The 26,841-nt window shown below is 34.9% G+C and overlaps 1 protein-coding gene across 1 annotated transcript in view; it reads right to left on the bottom strand.

Moving 5' to 3' along the window:
* Window positions 1–222: 222 nt before the first annotated feature.
* XRN2 (5'-3' exoribonuclease 2) overlaps window positions 223–26,841 on the bottom strand; it is an 83,964-nt gene continuing 57,345 nt past the window's right edge. The window contains exons 25-30 of the mRNA XM_063113925.1: window positions 21,205–21,273; window positions 20,989–21,120; window positions 18,355–18,482; window positions 7,693–7,756; window positions 3,060–3,198; window positions 223–705 (exon numbers count right to left, since the gene is read on the bottom strand). Of these exons, the coding sequence (XP_062969995.1) occupies window positions 640–705; window positions 3,060–3,198; window positions 7,693–7,756; window positions 18,355–18,482; window positions 20,989–21,120; window positions 21,205–21,273 (598 nt within the window). The 3' untranslated portion in view covers window positions 223–639. The remainder of the gene's footprint in view (window positions 706–3,059; window positions 3,199–7,692; window positions 7,757–18,354; window positions 18,483–20,988; window positions 21,121–21,204; window positions 21,274–26,841) is intronic.

The raw sequence follows: 26,841 nt of genomic DNA, 5'->3' as shown, positions 1-26,841 counted from the left end.
TCTTAAAATCTACTTCTTCACTGATTTGCTTTTGACATCTTACTGTAGAAATGAACTGTTTTCTGTAAGACTTGATTTATAAAAACATGCTTGGTCAACATTTTCAAAGCTGAAATACTGTAAAAGAATCAGAAAACAAGAGACCAGAGTTTTTAAAGTTTAACTTTATTTTTTTACTAAAGTCCAGAAATTTCTGTAAGACAATTACATTAATGAAATGTTTCCAAAGAAATACTGAACAATATATACTCTAGTTTGCCAAGGGTTCCAGCTCAAGAGTTCATATCTAATTCTTGTGCATTAAAAATCAGTATGGATCTTAGATGATCTAGAATACACTGTGTTTTGAAACCCACAGCCAGTTTGATTTTCAGCCATAATGAAAAACCACTATTCCTTTTCTCATCAAATGTGTTTTACAAGCAATAATAAATTCAGATCTACTGTATTATGCAACACACATCTTTGGAAAGCAACATAAAACAGTGAGATCAGATCAGTAGAAACATACATAGTTAAAAGAAATACACAAAGTACTGTAGTTTTATTAAAAACTCCTACTTGAGAAAGAAATCTCCTTTCCACAAATAGCATAAAACTGTAGAACAATGAAAGAATTTGGGAAAGCTTTACAAAAGCTTAATTCCAACTGTATCTTCCTGAGGGTGGTGGCAAAGGGTATTTCCTTCCTTCTCTAGGATATCCCTGAAAATAAACAAAACAGTTAATTTTCTGGATTAATATAATTGAAAAGAAATTAATTTTACACTTCTATAGAAAAATACATAAAGAAGCTGAGTATGTCTTAAAGGTATAGCACATGGCAAGTTCTCATAAACAGGTGCTTTGATCCAGAGCTTTAACACAAGCTTGTTGTAAAGCTGGAGACTAGAACAAACGCTCTCACTAAAAACTAACCAAACAAGCCTTGACAGCTACACTTAAGAAATTCTCTAAAATTCACACAAATGATCTACAGTTAAGTGTTTTGTGTAAATAACATATGTAGGCAGTGTTCTCAATTTTCCCACCACCCCCAGCAGTAATTCAAGTCACACTGAGGTAAGGCCTACATCATCTTTAGACATATTACACTAGGAAAATCATTTTGCTTAACCAAGACAAGACCTTGCTATGTCACTTAAGGCCTAATGAGCAATTAACTTTAGAGATTTGTTTGGCAATAAATAGTGAAACAATAATATATTAGGTCATTACCACATAATCAATTATTACATATAATTGTTATAGTACATATAACAAATAATATATTATTATATAATCAATGAATGCTGGCATTTGAAACCTGTACATTGACATTTATATCCTAGTATGCCTACAAATAACATTTCTGTATAACACAAGGTAAATGTTACACCCCTTCCATCATAATCCCTTTTCGAGGCCTCCAGGGTTCTGAAATATGAGCTCCCCCCTCCACCGTTTTGCCACTTAGAGCACTTCAATAGTTTAAATTATAATACAAATATGTGCAGACCTTCAAGGCCACAATGCAGGCTAAGGCCTTGTTTAATCACATAAGCTTACCTAAAAATATAATGAAGACATGATTCTATGCTTTCAACAATGAAATTCTGCAACTTAATAATGCTTCAACAGTTGTGATTTAATAAAAAGTATCTCAATGAAAGAGAAACTGAGAAAAAAAATGTGCTTCCAAAAAGTCCTAAAAGAATCATAAATTTACCAATTGGTTTATATCTCCTAAGTAAATAAGAATTTTGCCTGCTGTAACAGCAGAGAGTTCCTTTAAAGGACAAATCTCCTCTGAAGGATGCAGGAAAGATGACAAACTATGGTCAGCAGCCCAGGCAATCAGGCCCCAGCTCTGCTGCCAAACTGGGGTTTCAAGGTTTCAGTTTCCAACTTGGAAAATGAAATGACTGGACTAAACATCCTCCAAGGTTTCTTCCAATTATAAATATGTCCCCCTTTAAAAAATGCTTATTATTTAAATTGCCTAATGCTATCTAGACTCTAGTAGCACAAACAGCCTCAGTTTACTGATGATTTTTAGCGGTCTTGGGTTGAAAGAATTCAAAATAAAAGTCTATGAACTGATTTTAATAAACTAACAAAATCCTCTTGAAAGGCACTAATTATTTGCAATTAGGTGCTTTTGGCACGGGGGAGGGCATCACGTGGACAGACTTGTAAGAACACATCAAAAAATTGCAGGGGGGAAAAAAAGGTTTTCCTTAGCTGTCAAAAGAGAGGTGTTACATTAAAAGAACCTGAGTTAGGAAATTAATATTCAAAGCACAGCAAAAGGACTGTAGGCAACACCAGGTAAGCAATTTAAAAACCACTTCATGACACTGCAGGTGCCAAACTCCACAAACACCACACACAATGAACTGCAGCATTCCAATCCTGTTCTCCAGCAAGAATTCGATTAAGGAGGATGTAGATAGTGGCCAGGGTGTCAAATTGTTGGGGGAAATTATGTCAAATATGCCTCAGTCATAAATATTGTTAAAACTGGATGTTATAATGAGAAGAAAATGAAGCTAAATTTGTCTGAGAATTAAGATATTCAATAATATAGCTGTTTACGTTTAGTAGAAAAATACAGTATGTAAATTATCGAGGAGCGATTTCTTTCCATAGGGAGAAATATCAGATAAATCAAGACAAGAGACTTCTAAGATGAATAAAGACAACAGCTGAAAAGGTAGATTCTTACTTTCAACTTCCAGAAAATTATCCATTATGAGGGATCTAGTTTCTATTAAAGAACAATACCTTTAAAGGAAAAACAATGTGTTTTTGTGACTAACTGTATTTGTGCTAATTATTACTTACTGCTACGATTAAAAGGGCTTTGGGCTAGAAATTCAGCATCTTCAAGGTATAACCTATTTAGTGAGACAGGTACTCACTCTACACAGATTTTTAATGATGGACCCAAGTTCAGCTGAGCTACTCTATCAATATCTTCTCCAGAAATATTGGTTAAAAAATACAAAGTTCTGAGAGGCATGTTTAAATAAAAAGTGAGCAGTATGCTTTTCATCCCACAGCCCACACTGTATTACCTGTCTCCCTCCACGATCATCTCGTCTGGGTGGATACCCGGCAGGCCCAGCCAGCATCTGGTACTGGTTTGGCTGGAAGGGTGCATTCTGGGTTTGGAGCATCCGGTTCCATGGCAGCAGAGGTTCAGCCCCAGCACCTCTACAGAAACAGCACCATGTTTTGCATTGAGAAGTCAAGCTTATTACATAGCACAAAACCTAAAACTGGCAGGTATCATCTCCAAATTTTAAGACGGTCTAATTTGCCTGAATTTGTCATATGGGATATATAGTATCAGAATGTTCAGTAGTACAGTCTAACATGTTTCATGAATTATCACTATTCATTAAAAAGAATATTTGAATTCAACTGAATCAGAAGGTCTAATTTTTTAAAAATATTTTGTTCATTATCAATTGTTAAATTTCATTCTTAGTCACTTAAAGATTTGGACCTAAGATCACTAAGCTGGATACATTTAAGATGCTATCCAAAGAGTAAACATGTACAAGACAGGAGAATGAGGCTTTATTTTCAAAAATGTCCAGACTCGTTCTTGGAATCCATTCTTTCTAGTTAATTGTAGGTTGCAAATGAATTCTTACTGCTGAGTATTTTGAATCCAGGGTAGGGGACTTGGCTGTTTTTTCCCATCCATTATCCTGCTCAATATGTCAGAAGGTCTGATCGGGAGGAAACCTTTTCAAGTTCTATTGATGCAGCTTTCAATTGACCATGGTGACCTAGCAACATGAGCACTAATTGGCAAGGGCTGACTGGCATTTGGTGTACAGTTTACATGGGAACACAGATTCAACAGCTATTATAACACAGTTTGCTGTCCCAGATTACTAGCTGAAAGAAATGTTTTAATTGTCTTCAAGTGCCTATTTTAACTTTGCAGATACAAAGCAACAGGTATCATGTGTTAAATCATAACTTAATTAAAAAACTGTCACATAAGCAAAACAGCAAAGATAAACCTTCTACGGGCAATCACCATTTAAGACCTCACTTTCTCCTTGAGGCACTTTCCTCAACTTCCATTTTTATGAAAGTCACTACAAAGAATAAATAGAAGCAAAATCCTTCTGTATATTTTAATTTTAGAAGCTTTTGGGCCACTGAAGATGTTAGGAGGAATTTAATAAAACTTTCAATGCACTGAAGTGCTGACTAGCTGATATATTAACTGCAACCATATAAGCATATACAATTCACTTCCAAGGTCTTAGGGGGAAAAATCCCAAAGTTGGGCTCACTGGGTAATATATTGTTCTCACAGCTATTCAAGCCTGAATCCATCCTCTCTACCCTTGCCACTCTCCTCCCTTCACTTGGAGCTTGCTATCTTTTTTTTAAAAAACCACCAAAGATAATTATTTTTGTGTGATGGCTCCAAGAGAAGAACAGCTCTCTGAAACACTCTAGAAAGGCCAAAGCTATTCTTCACAGTTGGTGGCTGAAACCAAAGTTGTAAAAAATATAATTTGCTGTGATTTAAAATAAAATTAAAACTAAGTCTATATCTCGGAAAGAATGTGTAAGTTTAGGGCTTTTAATTATCTGTCAGGTTCATATTCTAACAAGAATTCCTCATCTGTGTTAGCAAAAATAGCTCTGTGTGCAGATAGAAATGGTCTCTTTGAGTCTCTACAGGAGTGAGAGGTTAAGACTAGTTCTGTGACCAAGCAGGCTAATCAAAACTGGGCCATTAATGCAAACCCCACAAGCCAAAAGTACAATTCACACATTGTAGTAACTGTGATCAATTTTTCTTTTTAGTCTTAGAGTGATAAATTCACATTATAAATGGAATTTAGAAATATTTTATGTTCTAAAAACAAGAACAAAGCCACAGTTTAAAAAATAGTTCATTCTTTTGTTTAGAGTGATTATGTTTTTGACAAACGTAATTGTTATGCTAAAAATCATTAATAATTAAAATTAAACAGAAAGAACAAAGTAAGAGTGACGTACTATCCTCTTCTGCTTTTTATTGGCAGAAAGTCCTTTATTTTCCACAAGTTTATCATATTTCTAAACTAATTGTGTTAATTTACATTTTAATGGAATGGAAGCATTAAAATTGACACATCTTAATTTTTTAAAATTAGCAGTTACTAATTGAGGCTAACTAGCATCAGGGATGGCAACAATATTCTTAAGTTTCCAAATTACTGTTTTGGAAAGCAGCTGGCAATGTGAAATAACTACTACCAATTTGGATATTTTTAATTTACACATGTGGCAAATCGGAGTTTTAAAGATGACTAACTGGGCTTAACACCCACAGGTGAACAACTAAATGGCTGCCTTGCATATAGCTAGAAAAAAGTGTCCACTGGCAAAAAAAAACTGAGACAGACAATCTGGCCTAACTCAATTGACAAAGGGAACTCAAATGCTGGGCATCTCTGCTTAGCATTAACACTATTAACATAGACTTGTCTGTGTGGGAAGGAAAGGGGAGCTATTCCTGTTGTATTTTTAAGTCAAATGAATATATGGATTATAAATGCTATCTCAAAGTGGAAATAATTCAAGAAGTACAGTATAGTTTAGAATTTCACTACTTACTAGTTGTGATATCTCGGCAAAGTCAAAATAGTTTCTCCTCTATGTCTTGTAAGGTATGAATGGATGGACTAACAAGCGCTACAGAAATAAGTGATGTAATATAGCTCCTAATAGGCTAATGGAGATGTTTAGGATGGCAGAATTCAAACAGTTTTCTTTATGAATAAATGGTGTTATTATTAAATGACCATGATTTAAGACTTACAAGATAGAATTCTATTATACTTACATTTAACTTTTGCTTTCAGGCACAATTATAAGTACCTGACTAATACTAAACCAAAAAACACCTAAATTGCTGGGTTCACAAAATCAATCAAAATAATACCAGTACTTGGCTAGGGTAGAATAAGAACAAAAAATGATGAACATCAGGGCAAGGGAAGGGACAATGACAGTGATCTTAGAAAAACTTTAAAAGTGTACAGAGGGAAGGAAAGCTGTGGGACTGAACAGCGAGCGCCTCAGAAGTGAAAGTAGGATCATTTACTTCCTCTGAGGCCCCGATGGCTTTATTTTATGTTCAGTAACTATTCTGATGAGTTTTGTTCTAGTGGAAAGTTTCTTGGTAAAGAATGGTACGAAGAGTGACCTTAGGTAAGCTACTGAACTTCTGTGTGCCTCAGTTTCTTCATCTGTAAAAATGTAAAACTATAGCATCTTCTTCAAAAGGTTGCTGGAAAGAATGAAGTAATGTTTATAAAAGGATGTCAACACACTGCTGATACTTCATAAGCAAACAATAATCATCACTAATTATTGTCAATATGGGAAGGAAGGGAGTAACAAGATGGGGAAACCACATAATTTAGAAAATATTTACCCCTTACTCATTTGATTTGTCTGAAAATAATGCTACTCTGAAGATAATAAGATAGCACATATTGTGTGTTTTAAGAATTTATCCTGAAAACAAAGCATAAAACATGCATTACCAGTTTTATTAAATTTTAAATGCTATCTATGTTAAGTAGTTAATATTATTAACAAACAATTGAATAACATATTCTATCTTCTTGAAGAAAACAATGAAATGAAGTTTTGGAGTCTCTAAAGAATTAGAGTTTTCTTAAAAGGGGGGCAGCATTTATAATCCCATTTATAAAAACACTTTATTCATTCCAGATATGAAAAGACTCGAGATTGCTAAAATAGGAGAGAGGAGATGAATAAAACAGATTAGAACTGGGAAGGCAAAAAAGGAAGCCTTATTATGATGGGGCTCAATTTGTTTTTGCACTTACTGATACTGGCAAAGCCAGCATGAAATGATACATTTTAAAGCTGCCCTTCCTATAAAAAATTATTCTACAGATGTTAATATAATTACTCATAACATACCTAGTTGTCTTGTCATGTCGAGTCCATCTGACTTAGGAGCACACAACTTATCAATGAAGGAACACATGTCAAACATCCCTTGTTATTAAACCATGTCACATTCTTTCTAGTCCATGGTACTTATTAGACTGCAGATCCCATAATCCTCTTCTGAGTCCCTTCTGCATTTAATTCAGTTCAGTCTTAAGTAGTTAAAGAAACTGTTTTCAGTTGCAACTAATAACTACTGACCTACAGTGACATTACTCTACAATAGGCTTGTCAGACCTGAAAAAGTTGTACCAAAGAAGCTGATTAGGACTTCAAAAGGTTTGTAGCAAGAATCAATGGTTGGTCTGTACTAATGCTGTGTTGCCAGCACAGAAATGATAAAAGTAGAACACCATTAGTTATGCCTCATTAAGCTGCACAACCCTTCTAAAAAGAAATTTGTTTAGCCTGACCAAAACCTAATACAGTTTTAAGCTCTCTGTGTTGCATTTTCAGGGTTCCTCAAAAGCTTCAATAAAATAAAGGCCAAGAACCAAGAAAAGTAGGAAAGTATGTAACGTGGGTCTTTTAATTCAAAATGTTAACTATATATTTTCCTAAAGGACAGGTGGTACAAGAGAAATTGCTTTCAGGGGGAAAAAGTATATTTCAAACCACAGAGGATTTAGTTTCTAAAAAACCTACAAGCCCCAAATGTTGATGTGGGAAAATATTTAAAAGTCATATTTGCTTTAATATTACCTGTCAAATCTTTGCTGCTGGAAAAGAGGGGGAGGGCCTCGCCAGGAATCCTGGAACCTCATATCTGGAAAATAAGGAAGGGTTAAATGAAGACTTTTTTTATAGTAATCACCATTCAGCTACCCACATATTTTATAATTAAAAGTTTTTGAAAAAAAAATCTGAGATAGAATATCAACCAAGTAAATCACAAATGAAAAAAGACAAGTAACCAACAAGGTCAGCAAATTTTGTTTTATTATTTTTCCTTTGATAATAGAACATGGTTTTAATAACCTTGGTCATTAAACTCACACATTTCTCTCTCACTCTCTATATGAGGGTACTTCAAAAAGTTATGGAAAAATAGAACTAAAAGATAATACAAAGCTCACCATGAACTTTCTGAAGTACCCTCGTGTGTGTGTGTGTGTGTGTGTGTGTGTGTGTGTGTGTAAAGGTATATACATTTTTAAATTTATATTTTAAATGCTGTGCAAAAGGAAAGGACTTTATCTTTTCCATAAATACAAAATGAATGAATAGTAACTTTAATGGAAATTCTGAAAATTTCCCTCTAAACATGTAAACTGCTATTGTAACATAAAGCAGAGAACACACAATCTCTCCAACACAAACCAGGAACACATGTTAATGAAGGACCACCCACTTTTCCTTTCTTTTCTAGGAGTCAAAGCTCTCCCTCTAACACAGAGCTGAACTAGCAACAACATCTAACTAGAAGAAACAGTAACATGGCTGCAGTCTTCTACATAAACTGACTGATAAGCAGGATAAAAGAAATATCCACCGATATCCTGACCATCCCGTAGCTCAGAGAGTCGGTATCAACCAACTGCAGCTCCTGGCTGCAGCCAGTCTGCTGTGACCTAATTAAAACAGCTGGTTCCAGAAGTTGTCTGATGAGTTCACTGCGTGACGACAGTAACCTCCTCCAGACTCCCAAGACCAAGTACAACAATGCTTACTATAATGTATTCAGGGTCACCTGTTAATGGAAACAAACTAGAAACATGCTTTTCAAAATAACTTTATTAAAGGAACGAAGAAATGAAACCTTATCTCTGATTAGAAACAAACCAACAAAAAAAATGCAATCTGGTTTTTACTTTAAAAAAAAAAAGAATCATGCTTTCAGAAACCTCACAAAGGAGAACATGGTACAAGCAAGGTGTGTGGCTGCTCACAAAGATTCAGTGTGACACAATTGGCTACCTCTGCTTTGGGTTTCATTCCAATCTCAACATGGCTGAGAAGACCAGACTGAAGAAAGCTTCAAACTATCTGAAGGGGAGCAGCCTTCTGCAGCTACCACAGCCTGCTCTCCACTTGGTCCATGCCCAGCAGTGAAAGTTTCCAGCAGCTCTCAAAAAGGAGCAGGAAGCCCTTCACCAGCTGCTAATCCTATGCAGAATCCCATTTTGAATTGAAAGGAAGGTGACATCTCCAGTTAATTTGAACTAAGTCTCCTTTTTATCTCTTAAACCAAACTTCTAGCAGTCAAACTGACTAACAATGCTGAGGAGGTTACAAGGTGGTCATCAGGCGAGTAATGCATGTTCAAACCTGGACAGCAATTCACGAAACTAATCCCCACACAATCCACAAAAGATGAGAAAGAAAGTTCTGTATTCTAGGCCCAGAGTAAGTTCTGAATCACTGCTATAGACTATATACACTATTTGAAAATCATAATTAGAGGAGGTAAAAACCAGAAATTCTTACAAGAACAACAATCATTTCATTTGTGTGGCTTACTTCTATGGAAGAACTTAAGATACATTTTCTTCAACATATGATTTTCAATGAGTTATCATGTATGAGGAAGTAATCTGCTGAAAGTAAAATCAACATTTGGGCCACTCTGTTAAACTTGAAGTCTATTGGTCTAATCAGATCATGTACAAAAATTAGTTTGGTGAGGATCAGTTAAATGTTCCCAGAAGAAATTATAGCGTCTTTACATATACAAAATTAGCTAATAAAACCAAAATCAAAAGAATACAGCATGCTGGCCTATTAGCTCAGTTGGTTAGTGTGTGGTGCTGATAATACCAAGGTCCAGGGTTCAATCTATGTTCTAGCCAGTGGGGTGGGGAGGAGAAGCAAATTTCATTCAAACACCTTTCTCGCTTTATACTTCACATGTCCCATAATCTCTGGTCACCCTGGAAATACATCCCTTTCACCATTAATACCTACTTCCATGATTCTGGTTCCATGGCATCTCTTTATGCATGGAATAATTACAGAATACACACTCTCTATGGTACTTATAAAAGCTTCCACAATGGATCCCTAATAAATTTAAACTTGAATGAAGATAATAAAAAAACACATCTATATTAAGAGAAACCTTCAAGAGCACTTATCCTAATGTTTTATGAAAAATAAAGGCAGAAAAAAAGCTTGTATATTTTCTCCTACAAACAGTACGAATGGAGGGAACGCCATCACCATCAGTTATACGTATTCATTAGATTCAAACATTCTACATGTTAGATTAAGCACAGCAATATTTTTAAATAGAACTGAAATGTAACATTCACTAAGTATAAATGCTTCATTTGGAGAAGAGGAAAACTTCTCAATAGTCTAGCAATACACCTGTAAGTGCCCAGACAAGCAACAAATGTTCTACTCCATCATTTCTAATATGCCAGGTGCTTCCCTCTCCATTTTCCATTTACTATCTCTCACCTCCAAGACAACGTTTCTCACATAAATAAACTCAGCATGTGCAAAATCATTGGGGGGGGGGGGGTGTTAAACCCTAAGCAAACTTTCTAAAACTTTTAAATTCTGTGATACAATTACACAAAAACATCCCTTGCCTTCAATCTAAAACGAAAAATGAAAAGGATCAAAGAAAAACTTCAAGGCTACCCTTCAACAAATTTCTTCATGTGGCTCTTAGTAATATATATAGCACTTAGGTATTCACGAAGCAGAAATATTTCCTGGCTGATAGGTAATAAAGTAGACAGTAAAACAAACTATCATTCATTTGTCTGGTTCTAAAAGAAGACCCACTTGAGAGGGAGAAAAAAAATTCTGAGATAGTGAATTGTACTTCAGAAGGTATAGGAAAAAGGACAGCTAATTTTTTCCTTTGGTCTTTAAAAACTTATCCTTTTTCTAGAGCTGTAAGGCCACACAAACCAAGGCATCACCAATAGCCTCTCAAGTGACAATTTACCTAATCAGTGTGGCAATCACAGAAAAGATTTCATGTTTACTGATTACACTAATCAAAAATCACTTTTCAAATGCAGTTAATTAACAAGTTTACCAACTGAAATGAAGAGAAGTTACATACCAGGTTCTCTGGCCTGAAGAAACCAAATGCTTTATTCATACTAAGTACTCAGGGCTGCACTTGACCAAAACAAGTTATCAGTACCAGAATAATTACTCATCAGCCAAAAACTGACACATCAAAGACAAATCAAAGACTAACAATAAGAAACACGTACAGCAGACACTTGATAGAGAGCTGGCAGTTTGACTAAATGGCACTTCTTGAGTGTAATTTTGCCTTACATGGCGAAAATAGTTATGATAGTAAAAACATTTTAAAAGATTAATTAAATGGTTTAGATCTCAATTTTACTAAAAATAAACTATTTCTGACCAAATTTTAAAGTGTAAAAGTCTACAAGAAAGCAAGCTAATCTTTTAACATTTATTTAATATTTTCATGGTACTTACTATGTGCAAGGCACTGTTTAAAGTGCTTAATAACTTAAATGCATTTGCTCTGGATATTCTGTGAGACAGATATTTGCATTCTCTATACCATATTAGAGATGAGGAGACTGGGGTACTGACCAAACCCTGTCTGAGGTCACACAGCTGTTAAGGGGCAGAGTGAAAGCCAGAGCCTATGCTCTCTTAAGCACTATCCCCTACACTAGGCAATCTCCAAGTTTTATGTTCACTTGCGCTGTTGGCTGAGGTGACGCTTCGTGTTATTCTATTTTGGAAGGGGGAGAGGAGAACCTCCGCTGATTTCTGTGCTTTTCAATGAGGAGGCCCAGAAACTTTCTTTTTCAAGAGTGCAGGATTAGGGATTTGAAAACTACTTTTGACATTCTGAAAGTTTAGAACTGGCGTTATAACACACATGTACTTAAGACAGGAAGGAAAAATAACACAAACTTAACACATGTACTTTGGTTAATAAGCACCTTGATAAATGTGGGGTTCATGGGAAGAAAGTAAGAAAAGGTCTTAGCTAAACATTTGAATCACTGCTCTTTTCAAAAGGATAATACAATCCCCAAGATTTGGCATTCAAAAGAAAATATAAAGATGGGATCAGATAAAAATTAGAATAGGACATATACAGATACGGATGGATGGATAATGGAAAGATTGATTGGTAGACAGGCGAGGATTAGTTCTGCATAAATATTAAATCTAGAGGTCACAATAAAGCACAAAATAAATATGCTAGTAAAATCCTAATAACAGTAAACTAAAAGAAAAGAAAAACTAAATCATGTGTTGGACTATGACCTAAGTGTAGAGTATTGGGGAAAACATCACAGAACATGGGGATTTCCTTTCTTGATATTGGCAGCATTTGTCTGGGTTTATCATCACTCAATGACCATTCCAGATCATGCTATTTATCCAACACATCTTATTTATCCAATGTATCTCTTACAAAGGTATCAGGGAATGATTTGTGAAATGACACATTTGTCTTCTCAGAAGTCCAACCTCTCAACCCCAAGCTTTTCTAGGTTCTCTTATAGCCAAGGGCAATTAAAATTCATTAACGTATTCAAATCCTTTTAGAACTTTTACATTTCTGGCTTATATGTAGATGATTCCCAAATTTCTCTCTTCAACTCTGCCCTCTCTCTCTCTTGAACAAGTAACAAACTCATATTATCACCTACCAGCAGATGTCTTTCAGGCCCTTCAACTTCCACAAAATCACCTGTATTTTTCCATATTCCTTCACCTTCCTGGGTTTCCATTCTTTTAAAGGCCTCCTTAGTCACTCAGGTGTCCACAGTGGACACAAGGCTCACACTGATCCCCCACTCTTTGCACACTCAATTATCCAGCCCTTCAGCATCCCCTTCTCACCTTCTCTTTGGATCGACTTTGCCACAGACCAATTCAGACCTTCACCATCTCTCCCTAACCAGATCAGTTACCAACAGAGTCCCAGTTCTAGGAAGATGTAACTGTTTCACTCTTCTGCTTAACAAGAGTTTTAAGGGGCTCTTATAAATCAGAAAAAGACTAACACCCAAATCAAGTCACCAAGGAACAAAAACAGCCAACTTATGAAAGAAAAACTGGTCAGTAAAAATATGAACAAAGCAGCAATTTTTTAAAATCATATCTTAAGACAAAGATATGTCATTCCTTATTAAATAAGCAAGAGGTAAGAAACAAACGAACAAAAAAACAAATGAGCAAGACCTTAAAAGAAAAAGATAGGATCTGGTATTAGTGGGAGTGGGTAGTGGAAATTTTTTATGCCACTGTAGGAAATATAAATTGATATACTCTTATTTGGAGGTTAATGTGGTAATATCAACCAGAAGTCTAAAAATTCAGCATAGTTTTGATCCAGCAATACATTTCTAGCTATTTAGTATGCAGTTAAGAAAAAAAATGTTTTTAAAAGATTTCTAGAAAAGCCCTATATGTTTAAAAAATTAAATAATATACTCCTAAATAATCCATGGGTACATCGTAAAATAAAATGAAAATCAGAAAATACTATGAACTGAATGATAATGAATATGTGACATAAAACTCTGTGGGTTATGGGTAAAGAGATTAGAGAGAAATTTATAGCACTGAAGTGCATATATTAGAAAAGACTGAAAACAAATTACCTAAGTCTCCTTTTTAAAAATTAGGAAAAAAAAAATCAATTTAAACTCAAATATCAATTAAAACCCAAGAAAGCAGAAGAGAATAATGAAAACAAAAGTAGAAAACCATTAAATAAAAAAAATACATGGGGGAGGGGAAGAAACACAAAGCCAAAGGTTAGTTCAATGGGGAAAGAAAACTAATAAAATTAAATAGGCTCTACCAACACTAATCAAGAAAAAAAGAGTGACTGTACATTACCAATATCAGGAATTAATTTTAAAGTCTTAAAGTCATTAAAAATAGGAGCATATTATGAACTACTTCTGGCAATAAATTTGAAATTTTTGAATGGACACGTTCCTAAAGGAAAAAAAAGTAACTTACCCAAACCAACATACGTAACAAAAAATCTGACTGACCCATATCTATGAAAGAATTTGAATCTATAATTTTAAAAGTTCTCATAAAGAAATCTCTAGTCCCAAATAGCTTCACCATTGAATTCTTCTAAAGATTAAGAAATGACAACAATTTTACAATAACCCATACAGAGAACAGAAATGTAGGAAACACTTTCTAACTTATTTTACAAGGTCAGTAAAACCCTACCCCAGAATGTGAAAAAAAAAAAAGGAAAATAAAAAGCTAACCTCTCTCATAATACACAGATGAAAAATATCCTACGATATACTGATACACAGAAGGTAGCAGCAAATAAGAGAGATGAAATATTCCAAAAATTAGACTTATTCCAGAAATGTCATGTTGGTTTAACATTTGAAAAATCAATCAGTGTAATTTACCACAGAAGAAAAAAAAAAAAAACATATCAACAGATGGAGAAAAAAATTTGATAAAATTCAACAGCCACTAGAAACAAGGAATAGAAGGGAACTTCCTCAATCTGATAAAGATTATCTAGAAAGAAAAAAAACTATAACATTATGTTTAATAATGAAATAGTAAAGCTTTCCCCTTAAGATACACTGGGCATGAAACAAGGATATCCACCATCACCACTTCGATTTAATTACATGAGAGATCCTAGCCAGTGCAATAAATAAAAAAGGAAAAAAAAAAGGCATTAAGATTAGAAAATAAAATTGTCACTATTTGCAGATGACATGATTGTGTATGCAAAAAAATCCAAAAGAACACGTTGGCAAACTATTAGAATAAATGAATTTACTAAGGTTGTTAGATACAAATATCTAAAAATCAACCTTATTTCTATATACAAGCAAGCAATTGGAAAATTACACTTAAAAGATTATATTAAAAAATGTCAAAATAATTATCTAAGAATAATTCATTTTGTTCTCAATTTTTTATTGTGACATTTCAGACTTTTTTAAAAGTTACGAGAAGGGTACAAAGACTTTTTACATGCCCTTCATCCACATTTCCCAAATGTTAGCATAAACCTCTATTCATCAGACCAATAAAGAAGTAAAAAGGCAAACTACCAGGCAGAGAAAGAAATTTCCAATACAAAAAACCCTCATAACCAGAATACAAAAGAACTGTTATAAAATAAAACAAAAAAGATAGAAACCAAATAGAAAAATGGACAAAACTCAAACACATCACAAAAAAAGGATATCCAAATGGTCAATAAACATAAAAAAAGTTCAACTCAGTCATCAAGAAAATACTAATTAAAATCTGAATGAGATACACTACCTACCTAATAGAAGGTTAAAAGTGAAAAAGACCGACTATTGGTAAGAACATGGAGCAACGAGAACTCCCTTACACTGCTGTAGGAATGTAAACTGGTAGAAATGGAATGTAACTTGGGAAATGTGTCTTTTTACTCACTAAAATTGAACATAAGCACAACCCTATAACCTTGCGATTCTACTCCTAGATACATACCCATCAGAAATGTTTACATACGTGCATCAAAAGACACAAGAATTTCACAGCAGCACTATTACAGCAGCTTCAAACTGGAAACCAAGCCAAATGCCATCCCTACTGGATAGGTAAACAGTGAAATAGTATGAGTTGGGACACTATAAGCAGTGAGAATGAATGAACTATTGCTACAAGCAATACCACGGATAAATCCTAGAATCAAAGTATTGAACAAAAGAGTGCAAGTCTTTAAAAGGCAGTAGTGTAAGAGAGCATTAGATAAAACCAAAAAAATCCAGAAACCTAACGTGTGGTATTGCAGTCAGGATAGTGGTTACCTTTAGTGGGCGCAGTGTCTGAGAAAAGATTCAATGAAAGGATTCTGGGGACTAATAATTTTCTATTTCTTGATCTGAGTGGTTACATGAGTATATTCATTTCACAAAAAATAAATGAATTGCACATGTACGATTTATTACTTTACATATGTTACATTTCAATAAAAATTATATGTAAAAAATACACGTTCAAGTATAATAACCCAATTTTCAAAAATTGCATAGATAAAGAATAATAAGAAACACTGCTTATTTCAGGACTGTGGAATTAAAGGAGTTCCCCTCTAGCTGGCTCAATTTCAATATCACATTCTTGCTGATTTTTTTTTTTTCCCATAAACTCTTTTGCTCCTCCTATTCCCATCCCCTTTTGAAAAGATGTTAAGTATCATTAGAATCCCAGCACTAATCCTCAAGTGACTCAATGTTTACAAGGCACAGAGAAACACTTGTTTCTTGCCCTAAGCCAATTCCTACTTTTATAAATACATCTCCCAATTTTTTAGTGATGTAATTAAAATAAAGATATTTTAACTGGAATTGATTCTAATCAAAGTCTCTTTACAAGTAATTGGTAAGTACAAATTATATCTAATAACAGCTACAACAATGGCAAATGAGGAAAGCAGACCAAGGACTATAGAACTGTAGGCCCCTAAAGGCAAAAAATTCTCTACCTCTGGTGTGATACTAATAAATAATAGAACTTTCTGGTTTCTTTCTTTCTCTTAACTGTTGGAGCAGGATCCTGTAGGCTACAAGCGGAAGACCATGGGTCCTTAAAGTTCATATGAACCTTACACCAAGTGTTTTTCTGAGGAGCGGGTCCATGCCTGATACAGATTATGGGCCTACGATTCCATAAAAGTTAAGAAGTACTGACCTAGGGTAACAATTTCCAAAGACTAGCATGCAAGATGATTTGGGGGAGTCCATGAGCAAGCTTTTTATCTTCATAGTTACATACGTATTTTGATGTATATTGAAAAAAAAAAAGCACATCAAAGCCATTATGTCACATGCCACTATCTGGACAGACCATGATGGTGGTGGATCCAAGGACCAGGCCTCAGCAAACATGGAAACACGGGATGGAAGGAAGCTGCTTAACAGAGAACATGTGCTTTTTCACCTTTGCTACTCAAACCTCTTTTCAGATCTCTAGAAGTTTATTTGATGCAACAACATCAGAAATTCCTCATAACTATCATCTTGAGAAATATTGGCTACACTAACCCAGAGATTATACCTGGCTCTAGCATTTTTACATCTCAATTCTTTCTCCTATTCAGAAGCTGTGATACCATTACGGATAGGAGTAATTGGCAAAGAGCCATTAAGAAAAAAAAAAAAAAAAAAAAAGAAAGAAACTGATAAGGAATGTGTCAGTAAACAGCTGGCTTTAAATATAAGCTGGAAATTCTTTTACCATTTACTGGTAAAATCTCATAGCACAAATAGATCTTTCAAAGTGATTAGACTCTCCTGTTGATACTGAATAAATGGAAATACTCAGAAATGTTATGTGCTAAATCTTAGGGGAAACAGCTATTCAACCATAGCACCAAGCAGATCCCCACAGGGTCATTAAATTCTAAACCCCTTCTGTGCTTCACTAAATAGAATAAAACTGCTGAAGTCAACAGTTTTTATGATAGAGTCTCACAATGTTCTATTTAGTGGCATTAAGCCACACAGTAAAGCCACACCCCCAGAGAGGGACAGAAAGAGAGAAATTTAATTTTTATGAAACATTCCAAATATTCAGAAAAAATTATTTACATGACACGACACTCAGATTTAACAAATGTTAGCATCTGGCTACACTGTTTCTTCTCCCCCATGCTGCCCTTGTCTGGCTGAATAGGAACCAGATTACCAGAAAAGGAAAAGCAAAGCCTTCACGAAAACAATGGTTTGGAGAACTTGGCACATGACATACTTCCTTGGTAAATTGGCACAATCATGGAGCTGAAAAATAACATTAGAATGGGGATACAATTTAAAATTAATTACTGTGAGGTCTAACATTCAACTATTCCTTTCCCATTGTAATCTAAATGCCGTGTTATTTTCGTGCTTAACGTTTCTGAACTATCCACAAGACATGTAAAGAGGAATTAGGAAGGCCATGGTCTTCAAAGAATCACAAGGTTAAAGGCATATTCCTATCTAAAACAATGCCTGGCTTGATCTTAGGTAGTACTGAGATACAATCTGAATCAAGAATACTTTTTTTTGTCTTTCAGATAACTAAGTGGTGACAATTCCATATCAACTGCATCTGATTTAATTGCCCAAATACTTGGATTGATGGAATAAACAGTAATCAATTCCACCTTTTTCTGCATATGTTAACTCAGAAATAGATTTTTAAGTGAAAATAAGGAAGAAAACCACTTCACCTTATTCAATTAACCATATACAGTCAAGATAAAACGGATTTTAAAGATTTTGCATAAAGTACAAGTATTTCTTTACAACCCTTCTAACATGTTTTTAAAGTCCACTGTCTGCACTGATAAAATAACTCTTTTTAGCAATGAAATCAGAAAACAACCTGTGCTGTGATATTTAATTTAGAATACAAAATAATGAATTATTAAAAACTTACTTGACATCAGTTTTGGAATCTGGGCTTGTCCTCTCAGCAGTGGCCTGTATAAGTTTCCCTGGTAAGTGACAGGTGGTGGTGCAGCATTGCTGTAAACCCCAGATCCTGAGCCTCTTGGCATAACATGGCTGTAAATGGATCCCCCACACAAGGAAAAAAAAAAAAAAGTATGTAGAAACGTATCCATCCTATTATAGCTGACACAAATTAAATGCTAGTAGCAATCTCTTTACTACTAGATCTGATTAAGAAAACACAAATTAAAAAGAAGATTTCTAATTAAAGTTCAAAACTGTACACAATGGTAACAGTGATTGCAAATGTTCATTTGTCACACCAAGATTCTTAATTGATAATCATTTAAATATTTACTAATTACATCACACAAAAATAATCTGAGCCTATTTTTCCTTTTTACTGCATTACTAAGCTTTTTCCTCAAGGACTCATGCTGTTACTATCACTTCACACAAACTAGTCTATATCTTGCTGTCCTAAAAGTCCTCTTATATCTATAGTAAATAGATTTACTTTTTCTATTTACTGTATCATTTTTATATATATTTCTTTAGTCTTCATAATTATAATATGTATACCTACAGAATACTTCACTATGTTCATGTCTTTTTTTTTTTTGGTGGCTGGCTGGTACAGGGATCTGAGCCCTTGACCTTGGTGTTACAAAGCTACGCTCTATTTCTCATATTTTTACTATACCATTCCTCTCACTTAGTACTAATATTATAGATTACAATGCACTAGAAATATCCAGACATATGACTATGCTCCTCTAAAATTATTTCCTCATAATAAATTCCAGAAAGTAGGAATTTGGATAAAGGTTAACAATATCTTCAGAATTCAGAACTCTGTTTAAGAAGAACTTCTTTGTTGCTTTCCAAAATCACTGAAATAATGCAAAAACATATCTTAATATTTTACTATTATTAAGAATGAAGGGCACTGTAGGGTGACTATAATTAACAATTTATTGTACAGTTTCAGTTAGCTAGAAGAGAGGATTTTGAATGTTTCCAACACAAAGGAATGATAAATGTTTGAAGTGATGTAAAGAACAAATCAGTGGTTGCCAGGATTTCAGTGGATAAGGAAAAGAGGTAAGGAGGAAAGGAGGGAAAGAGGGAATAAGGGAGAAAGGGAGAGAGGGAAAGGGAGAGAGGGAAAGGGAGAGAGGGAAAGGGAGAGAGGGAAAGGGAGAGAGGGAAAGGGAGAGAGGGAAAGGGAGAGAGGGAAAGGGAGAGAGGGCGGGAGAGAGGTGGGAGAGAGGGATAGATGGGTGGAGCACAGAGGATTTTCAGAGCAGCAAAACTATTCTGTTTGATACTTTAATGGTGAATACATGACCTTATGCATTAGGCAAAACCTACAGAACTGTACAATACAAAGAAGAAACCTTAATATATAATTAATATATCAATATTGATTCATAATTGTAACAAATGTACACACTAATTTAACACATCAATAACAGGAGAAACTGTACATGTGGGTGGGGGCAGGTATGGGAACTTTGTCTGTACTTTTTGCTCAATTTCTCTGTAAAACTAAAACTGCTATAAAAATACAGAGAAAAAAAAAAAAGAATGAAAACTTTCCAAAACAATAACAGCTAATGTTTACAGTTTTTAGGAACTATCCTAATCACTTGACAAACAGTAGCTTACTTAATTCTTACAACTTCATAAGGTAGATGTAATTACTGTCTCCACCTTACAGATAAGGTAACTGAAGCATACGGTGGTTAAGTAAATTATATTAAGTGACAGAAAAGATATCTGAATTCAGACATTTAGGATCCAAAGCCCAACTCTCAACCACTATTCCACACTGTCCCTCTTACATTGATGTATAAATTACCTGATGATGGTGACCTCTGCCTAAATCACTTTCTGAATCTTTAAGTTTCCCCATTAGTTGGAAGTACCTACTTACAAGCTATCATTACTAATTCATGAATCATAAATCATTAATATTTCCGCCAGCCTGTTGCTCTTTTTATCCCAGCTTTACCTGTTATTGTTTCAAAGTCCTCTCTATCTACCTATAATATCTTCTACAGCTAGGAAAAAGACAATTCAATAGCTAATACGGGCAAAGAATTAAACTCGGAAATTTATAGAAGAGGAAATACAAACGACCAATAAACATATTGAAAGATAATCTTAGTAGGCATGGATATGCCAATTCAAGCAACAATGAGACAACACTATTTAACCACTGTAAGCAAAAATTTAAGAGACTGGTGGCTTTGTGTACTAATGTACTGGTTAACACTTTAAACAGATTCTCTGTCATACAAATTCAGCTAAAACTTTCTTGAGGGTAAAGAGAATGTTTTATTCCTTTTAACTAACCGTCAAAAAGATAGTAAAACCTCTTACAGAAAGAAAGTAATAGAAATTTCATGCAACACGTAAAGAAATATATAAATCAAAGAAACAAAAGTAAAATTTTAAAAATGAAGAAAAGCAAAGAATTATCAAAATCATTAAAATACCTACAAAATAGTTATATTTTATGGTCTCTTAAATATTTGTGACACAAATATTGCCTTGTTTTGTGGCATGATTCAGAAAAAGCAAAACATACAAGAGATAGAAACCCATGACTCACCCCAAAGTCCTGAAGGCTGCCTGATCCAGGTGGACAGGCCGCCGGTCCCGATTAAAGCCAAGCTGGGGCTTCCACTGCCGTCCATTACTGGATTTTTCCCAGTCGCCAGGTTTTAGTACCGCTGCTGGCTTTCTGACCATTTGAAAATACAATATTTAATTATAAGGATGAACATCCATTCAAACAAAATAAACCTAGGTAGTTCACTATTGTTACCTTGCTCCTGGAAGCATTACAGCTTTAAAAATGTAATCTTCAGCAAACTGTGGGTCTTTAAAATTAACACTGAAAGAGAACAATAAACAATGTAATGATTTGATTATATTGGCCTGGCTTAATTATCATGTAAACTGAGGTATTTTTCATGTTTAAACAGAATAACTAAAATTCAAGACTTCTCCAAAAATTACTTTAGCCAATGGTTTTGCCAAATAGCTAAATATCTTCCTCACCAAATTGCCTCTAACTTTGAGTACACCAGCCTTCATGTATCTTTCTCTGTGGGAAGAGCCAGGTTCTAGCTAACTGTGGGTGACCACAGAGAAACAACAGACATTGCCTCAACTCTTGGGAAATTTCAATATGATATTGGACATAGGTCAAAGCAGTTTACAACAACAAATACCTTTCATTTTGTTCAGTCCATGGCAAAAATCCCTAGCATCTTAGAGAGGATAAGCTCCTATCGCAAAAAAACGAAAGATGCACACACCAATAGAAACATTTTCAAAATCAAAAAATGTACACAGATGGCTAAGAAACCTATGGGAAAAAACGCTCAAAAAAATACTAAACTTCCCTGTTGGAACCCTGTACCCTATTCACCTAATGTTTGTTTTTTAAATAATGAAATAGAATTTGAAAACTACACAAATGCCTATTTTTAAAGCTATACACAGATTCTGAATATAAGCTGAGTCAAACTTCCTTTCTGCTGTGTGTGTATGTGTCTATTCCAAAGGTTGGTAAGTATATAAGTATTCCTTCTGACACAGCAATTTCTCTTCTCTAGGACTCTAGTTATGCGTGAAATTTATCTTTAAGCTCCATAACACCATTATTTATAATATTAAAAGACTGTAGAGCCTAAGTGTATAATAAGAGTGGACTGCTTAAAGAAACTAGAGTTCTTCCTAAAAATCCTCAGATGATATTGTTAAAAATTTAGTAGCAGAATACTTAATGACATGGGAAAAATATATATACAACAGACTACACATATATTCATCAATAGGTTATCGGTGATTTTCTCTGTATAATTGTCTCCTTTCCTTTGTGTTTTTGTTCCCCCCAAAATTCCTCCAGTGATTACAGATTAGTTACAGTCAGTTAAAAAGATTTTACTGAAAGTTTGAAGGTTTTATTGAAATGGCTGCCATTTTTAGATAGCTATCTTTTTTTTTTTTTTTTTTGGTATAGCCACTTTAACAACTAGGGTCCATCTTTTATAACTGAAATTTTCATTGCAGTAGGATTTAACTGTATATTTTAAGTATACAAAAATAGCTTCACTTATAATAAAAATACTATGAGCTCAAAAACAGCTGAACAATGCTTCTTACTCAACTGGTTCCTTTTACAACTCACTCTTCACTGGAAACTGTATTTACCTCAAATATTCTCTAATGGGCAAGGTGGCATAAGGCAGGGCAAGGCAAGAGAGGCAGTAATAAAAGTTTAAGAGGGTGACAGAGAAAATGGTAGTTAAGTATTTGGGTTCCTTAAGGCTTTGTAGATACAAAGTAAAGAGAGAAAACTGGTATCAAAGCAAGACTTACAACCAAAGTGTCTCAAAGCAGATTATCTTTGTTTCAGCAAGGCTTTTCATCAGTTTACTAAATGCTTAGAGTGCCCGTTGCATACAAGTATCACAGTGTGATGGGGGTACACACACTGACCAGGCCTCAAGTCTGCTTCTCCTTCTAATAAGGGAAATAAGAAATGTTTGATAACAGTTTTATAAGGAAGAAAGTAAAAATGCAACAGGGATAGAAGATGCTGAGTCAAAGCATGTGTGTGCACACACTTTCCACACATGTCTGTGTCAGTGTGGGCTCAAGGTATGTATGTACGGGGGAGGAGGAAGAGAATTCTTTCACCTGGAGACCAAGGAAAACTCATTCAAAAGGCTGTGCTTTGAGGTTGGACAGGATTGGTTACAGGATGGCAGAGGAAATAAGCAGAACAAAGACACAGAAAGTGGTCCCAGGACCAAAGAACAGCTCAGCTTAATTGAAGAAGTCCTCAGTGGGGATCTGGGAGAGAAGTAAGCCTCCAAAAAATGATTTGAGTGATTACATTCTCAATTCTCCCAAGGAAGACACATAGCTAATAACATTCTAGAGGCACAGGACACATACCGATTTGTCACATACAACAGATTCTTTAAGTTCTCAAGGCCTAATTCTCATGTGGGACCCCAGTTGAGAAGTACCAGACTGGAGTGAAAAGTACATGAACAGAAGTGGAAGTAAGGCCAACTGAATTGGGTTACAGTCATGAAGAATTTATGTTACTACAGTGTGAAGCCATTTCAAGTGGTCAGTAAGGAAGTAAAAGTCATCAAAGATGCATTGGAAAGAATAACCCAGCAGCAATGTGTAAGACAGCAGATGGAGACAGCCAGAAAGCGGTCACCAACAAAGTCTAGGCAAGAGCCTTCAACACGCATTTGAGATAGAAATGCTGGGAAAGTAAATGGAATGGCAGGGCTGGAACTAGAATGAAGATCAGATTCAGACGAGGGCTTGAGATGAAGACCTACAACACAAGCACAGAAAGACCTGACATGTAGGAAAATGAAAAATATGGCCAAGGTAACAGCATGCTTTCAGGGAGAAGAGATAATGCCAGGGTCACAAGGATAATCTCTCTTAAAGGACAATGGTTATAACAAGAGATTTAAAACACCTGTAACTATTGTTTGGGAAAACAAATCCATTTATTCAGCAAATATCACATTACAGTATGTCAATTATTCCTAAATAAAATTGTTTTAAAAATTACATTATTTACATTTGTGCCCTGAAAGGGAAACAATTTCCAAGCCAATAGGAAAACAATCTCCAAGATCTCCCCTTTTTCCCCTCAGAACCACACATGAGAAAATGATCCATATGTTTACTATAGTGCAAACCATTAGGAGACAGAAGAGGGGTATCTAAAAATAAGTTTGGAAGTCCCCACTGAAGGGACAAAGACACTGCTTACAATCCCAAATATTAAAGCATTCCTTTTCCTTGTGTCTTTGAGAACAATCTGAAGACACACTCTCTCGTAAAATGAGTTAAGCTTTCACTGGTTGACTTCTAGTATTTTAGTTTGCCCCCCAAAATGTATGCTAAGACCTTTTATGTTTTTAGAAACGTGCTTTTTCCAATGTGGTAACATCAGCCACACTCAAACTTCCTAAAAGTGAAACAGACATACTGGACAAGAGCCTATTATGCAAAGATCCAAGGGGAACTTTTTATATGGACCCAAACTTTTGAAGTTCCTTCATTTTTTTCAGATTTATAAAATTTATATTCTTACAGATAAGAGCACCAAAGGGAAAAAAATGTAGAGATTTACCCTTGGACAATTTTCACCATCAAAAACAAAAGAGATTAATTGTGGAGTGTTCATCTGTAGCGAAAAAGCAGTACAGTGAGATAAGGACAGAAGCACCCTCAATCTCTGCAAAGTTAAATACAGGGAGGAAATTAGTTAACAGAACAGCCTATGGACTCAATAGGCTGCCCAGCTGAGGCAAGAAAATTGTGCTTAGGTTTATGATGTTTCATCTGATTCTGTAAACAGCAGAAGTATTTTTATCCACTTTTCCCAAATGCAGGCTGAACAGTGCTGACTCCCCCAGCATCAGCTTCTATCTACCACACCAGCTCTCCCCCACGAGTAGCATAATGGGTCCCTTCCTCGACAGGTAACCCCCCCCATTATTTTAATCACCCGATTGTCTTCATAAATATACCAAAAACAAAATAAATAAAAATGTATAACCTAAGCATGGTTGAAAATAAGGAAACCGAGCAGTGCTTTTATTTGTATCACAAGCAGCACTTTCAACACTAATGGTAAGAAGAAAATATTGTAGCAAAATCTCAATAGAAAAGGAATGGCATGTACACCTTTTTCTGACCGAATTCACTTTAAGAATTATCCTTAGAAATGCTATTTTAAGTAATATTATTGTTTGAGAGTGCTAGCATAGTTTACAAAGAAAGCAGAAAACTCCAAATATCAAGTTCCATTTTTACTCTACCCTTTCCTGATACATTTCATAATTAACGCTAAATCAGCAAACCAATGTAAACTATTCTTGCAGAGAAAATTTCATGATTCATATACTTGACGTTTTAAAACACTTAAAGAGTTTATAGGATGGTGACATAAAAAGTGTCCTAAAAAGCACTGCAGGCAGTGAGGGTGTTTTCCACCAGCAAGTCTACTGCTGACTGCATGTATTCCACTTCCTTCAGACTTTATCTGCTTGTCAACTATGAGCGTTACAAATGCCACAGAAATGGTTACATCAAAATTTTTAAAAATTTCCTTAAAGAGATAAAACATTCTGTTCCTTGCCTGATTCAACCAAAGGCAAATACAGAAAGTTTGAGAAACACTCCTCTGAAGAAAAGAGCTCAGGCTCTTGAAACACTTTGGCAAACACTGGTTTCAACACTATAAACAATTGAGCTTTTATATGGGTTTAGAACTATGCTAGTGCTATGAGAGAAAAAGGAAAAACCTAACAATGCTACTGCCAAAAATAACATATATAAAAATTACATAAATTATAAATTATGTCTTAGAAAAAAAGAAAAGCAACAAAGGGTCGGCCATGAGTAGGCAGAGAAAAGAAGGGAAGAGCACTCTATAAACAATGGAAGGAAAGCACAGAGGTCAAAGGGGTACTGAAGGGACCGGCCTGGTAGTGATGAGGTATCTTCCTTTAAGGAAGTAGGGATTCAGGCACAAAGCTGTGGCTCTATCAAATTATGACAGGCCTTTAAAAAGCAAAAGCATGTGTGTATGCACGTGTGTGTGCACTTATCCCTCTAGATGAAAAGAAAATTGTGCAGTTGCACTGGGAAGATAACTTCTCTGTAATTTTAAAATCATACACAGAAGGTTTTATATATTTAAAGTTAACAGGGAATTATTTGGAAAATACTATGTCTAAGCTAATTATAATAGTAGAGGAACACCAGAATGGGGAAAATTAAGGGGCGATAGCTCAGTTCTATTCAAAGTTAACCTACTAATATGTTGAATGATTTATGGAATAGCAATTTTGAAAAACAATGATGTCCTAGGTCACAGCTGACTGACTCTGTAAGGGTACCTCTATGAACTTAAAACACTTCCATAACCTGTACAATATATTTTCTCAAAAGTACATATAAGACCAAATGCGATGAGAAGAACTGACCTAAGCTCAATTTGAGGAAACAACTTCTCACATAAGGAATGGGATACTGGATGCACCCAAATGGAGAAGGGAGAAAAATACCAGGAGTCAAAATAAAATGACTGGCAATTTACACTGGAGGCTGCATTTTCAGATTTTCATTTATAAAGCAAATATAACACTGGGATACAAAACAAGCCCTAAAGCAAACACACAAACAAAACCTACAGTAAACCGGATAGTGGCCTAAAAAGCACCCCTCAGAGAAAATACTAAAAATTACTTTGCATAAAGTAAAAGTTAACTTTGGTCTTTCCATGAATCTTTAGGAAATTAACTAAATCAATTTTATTATGAAATTATTTTCAATATGCACCTGAATATGCACCTAGATTTGGGATTTGTTTTATAATTTAATAATCTTCTGAACATAGTGGGTA

The sequence above is a fragment of the Cynocephalus volans genome, chromosome 11, assembly GCF_027409185.1.
Source record: "Cynocephalus volans isolate mCynVol1 chromosome 11, mCynVol1.pri, whole genome shotgun sequence".
Taxonomy (NCBI): Eukaryota; Metazoa; Chordata; class Mammalia; order Dermoptera; family Cynocephalidae; genus Cynocephalus; species Cynocephalus volans.
The sequence above is the reverse complement of the archived record's forward strand: the minus strand, read 5'-3'. Positions and strand labels throughout refer to the sequence as shown.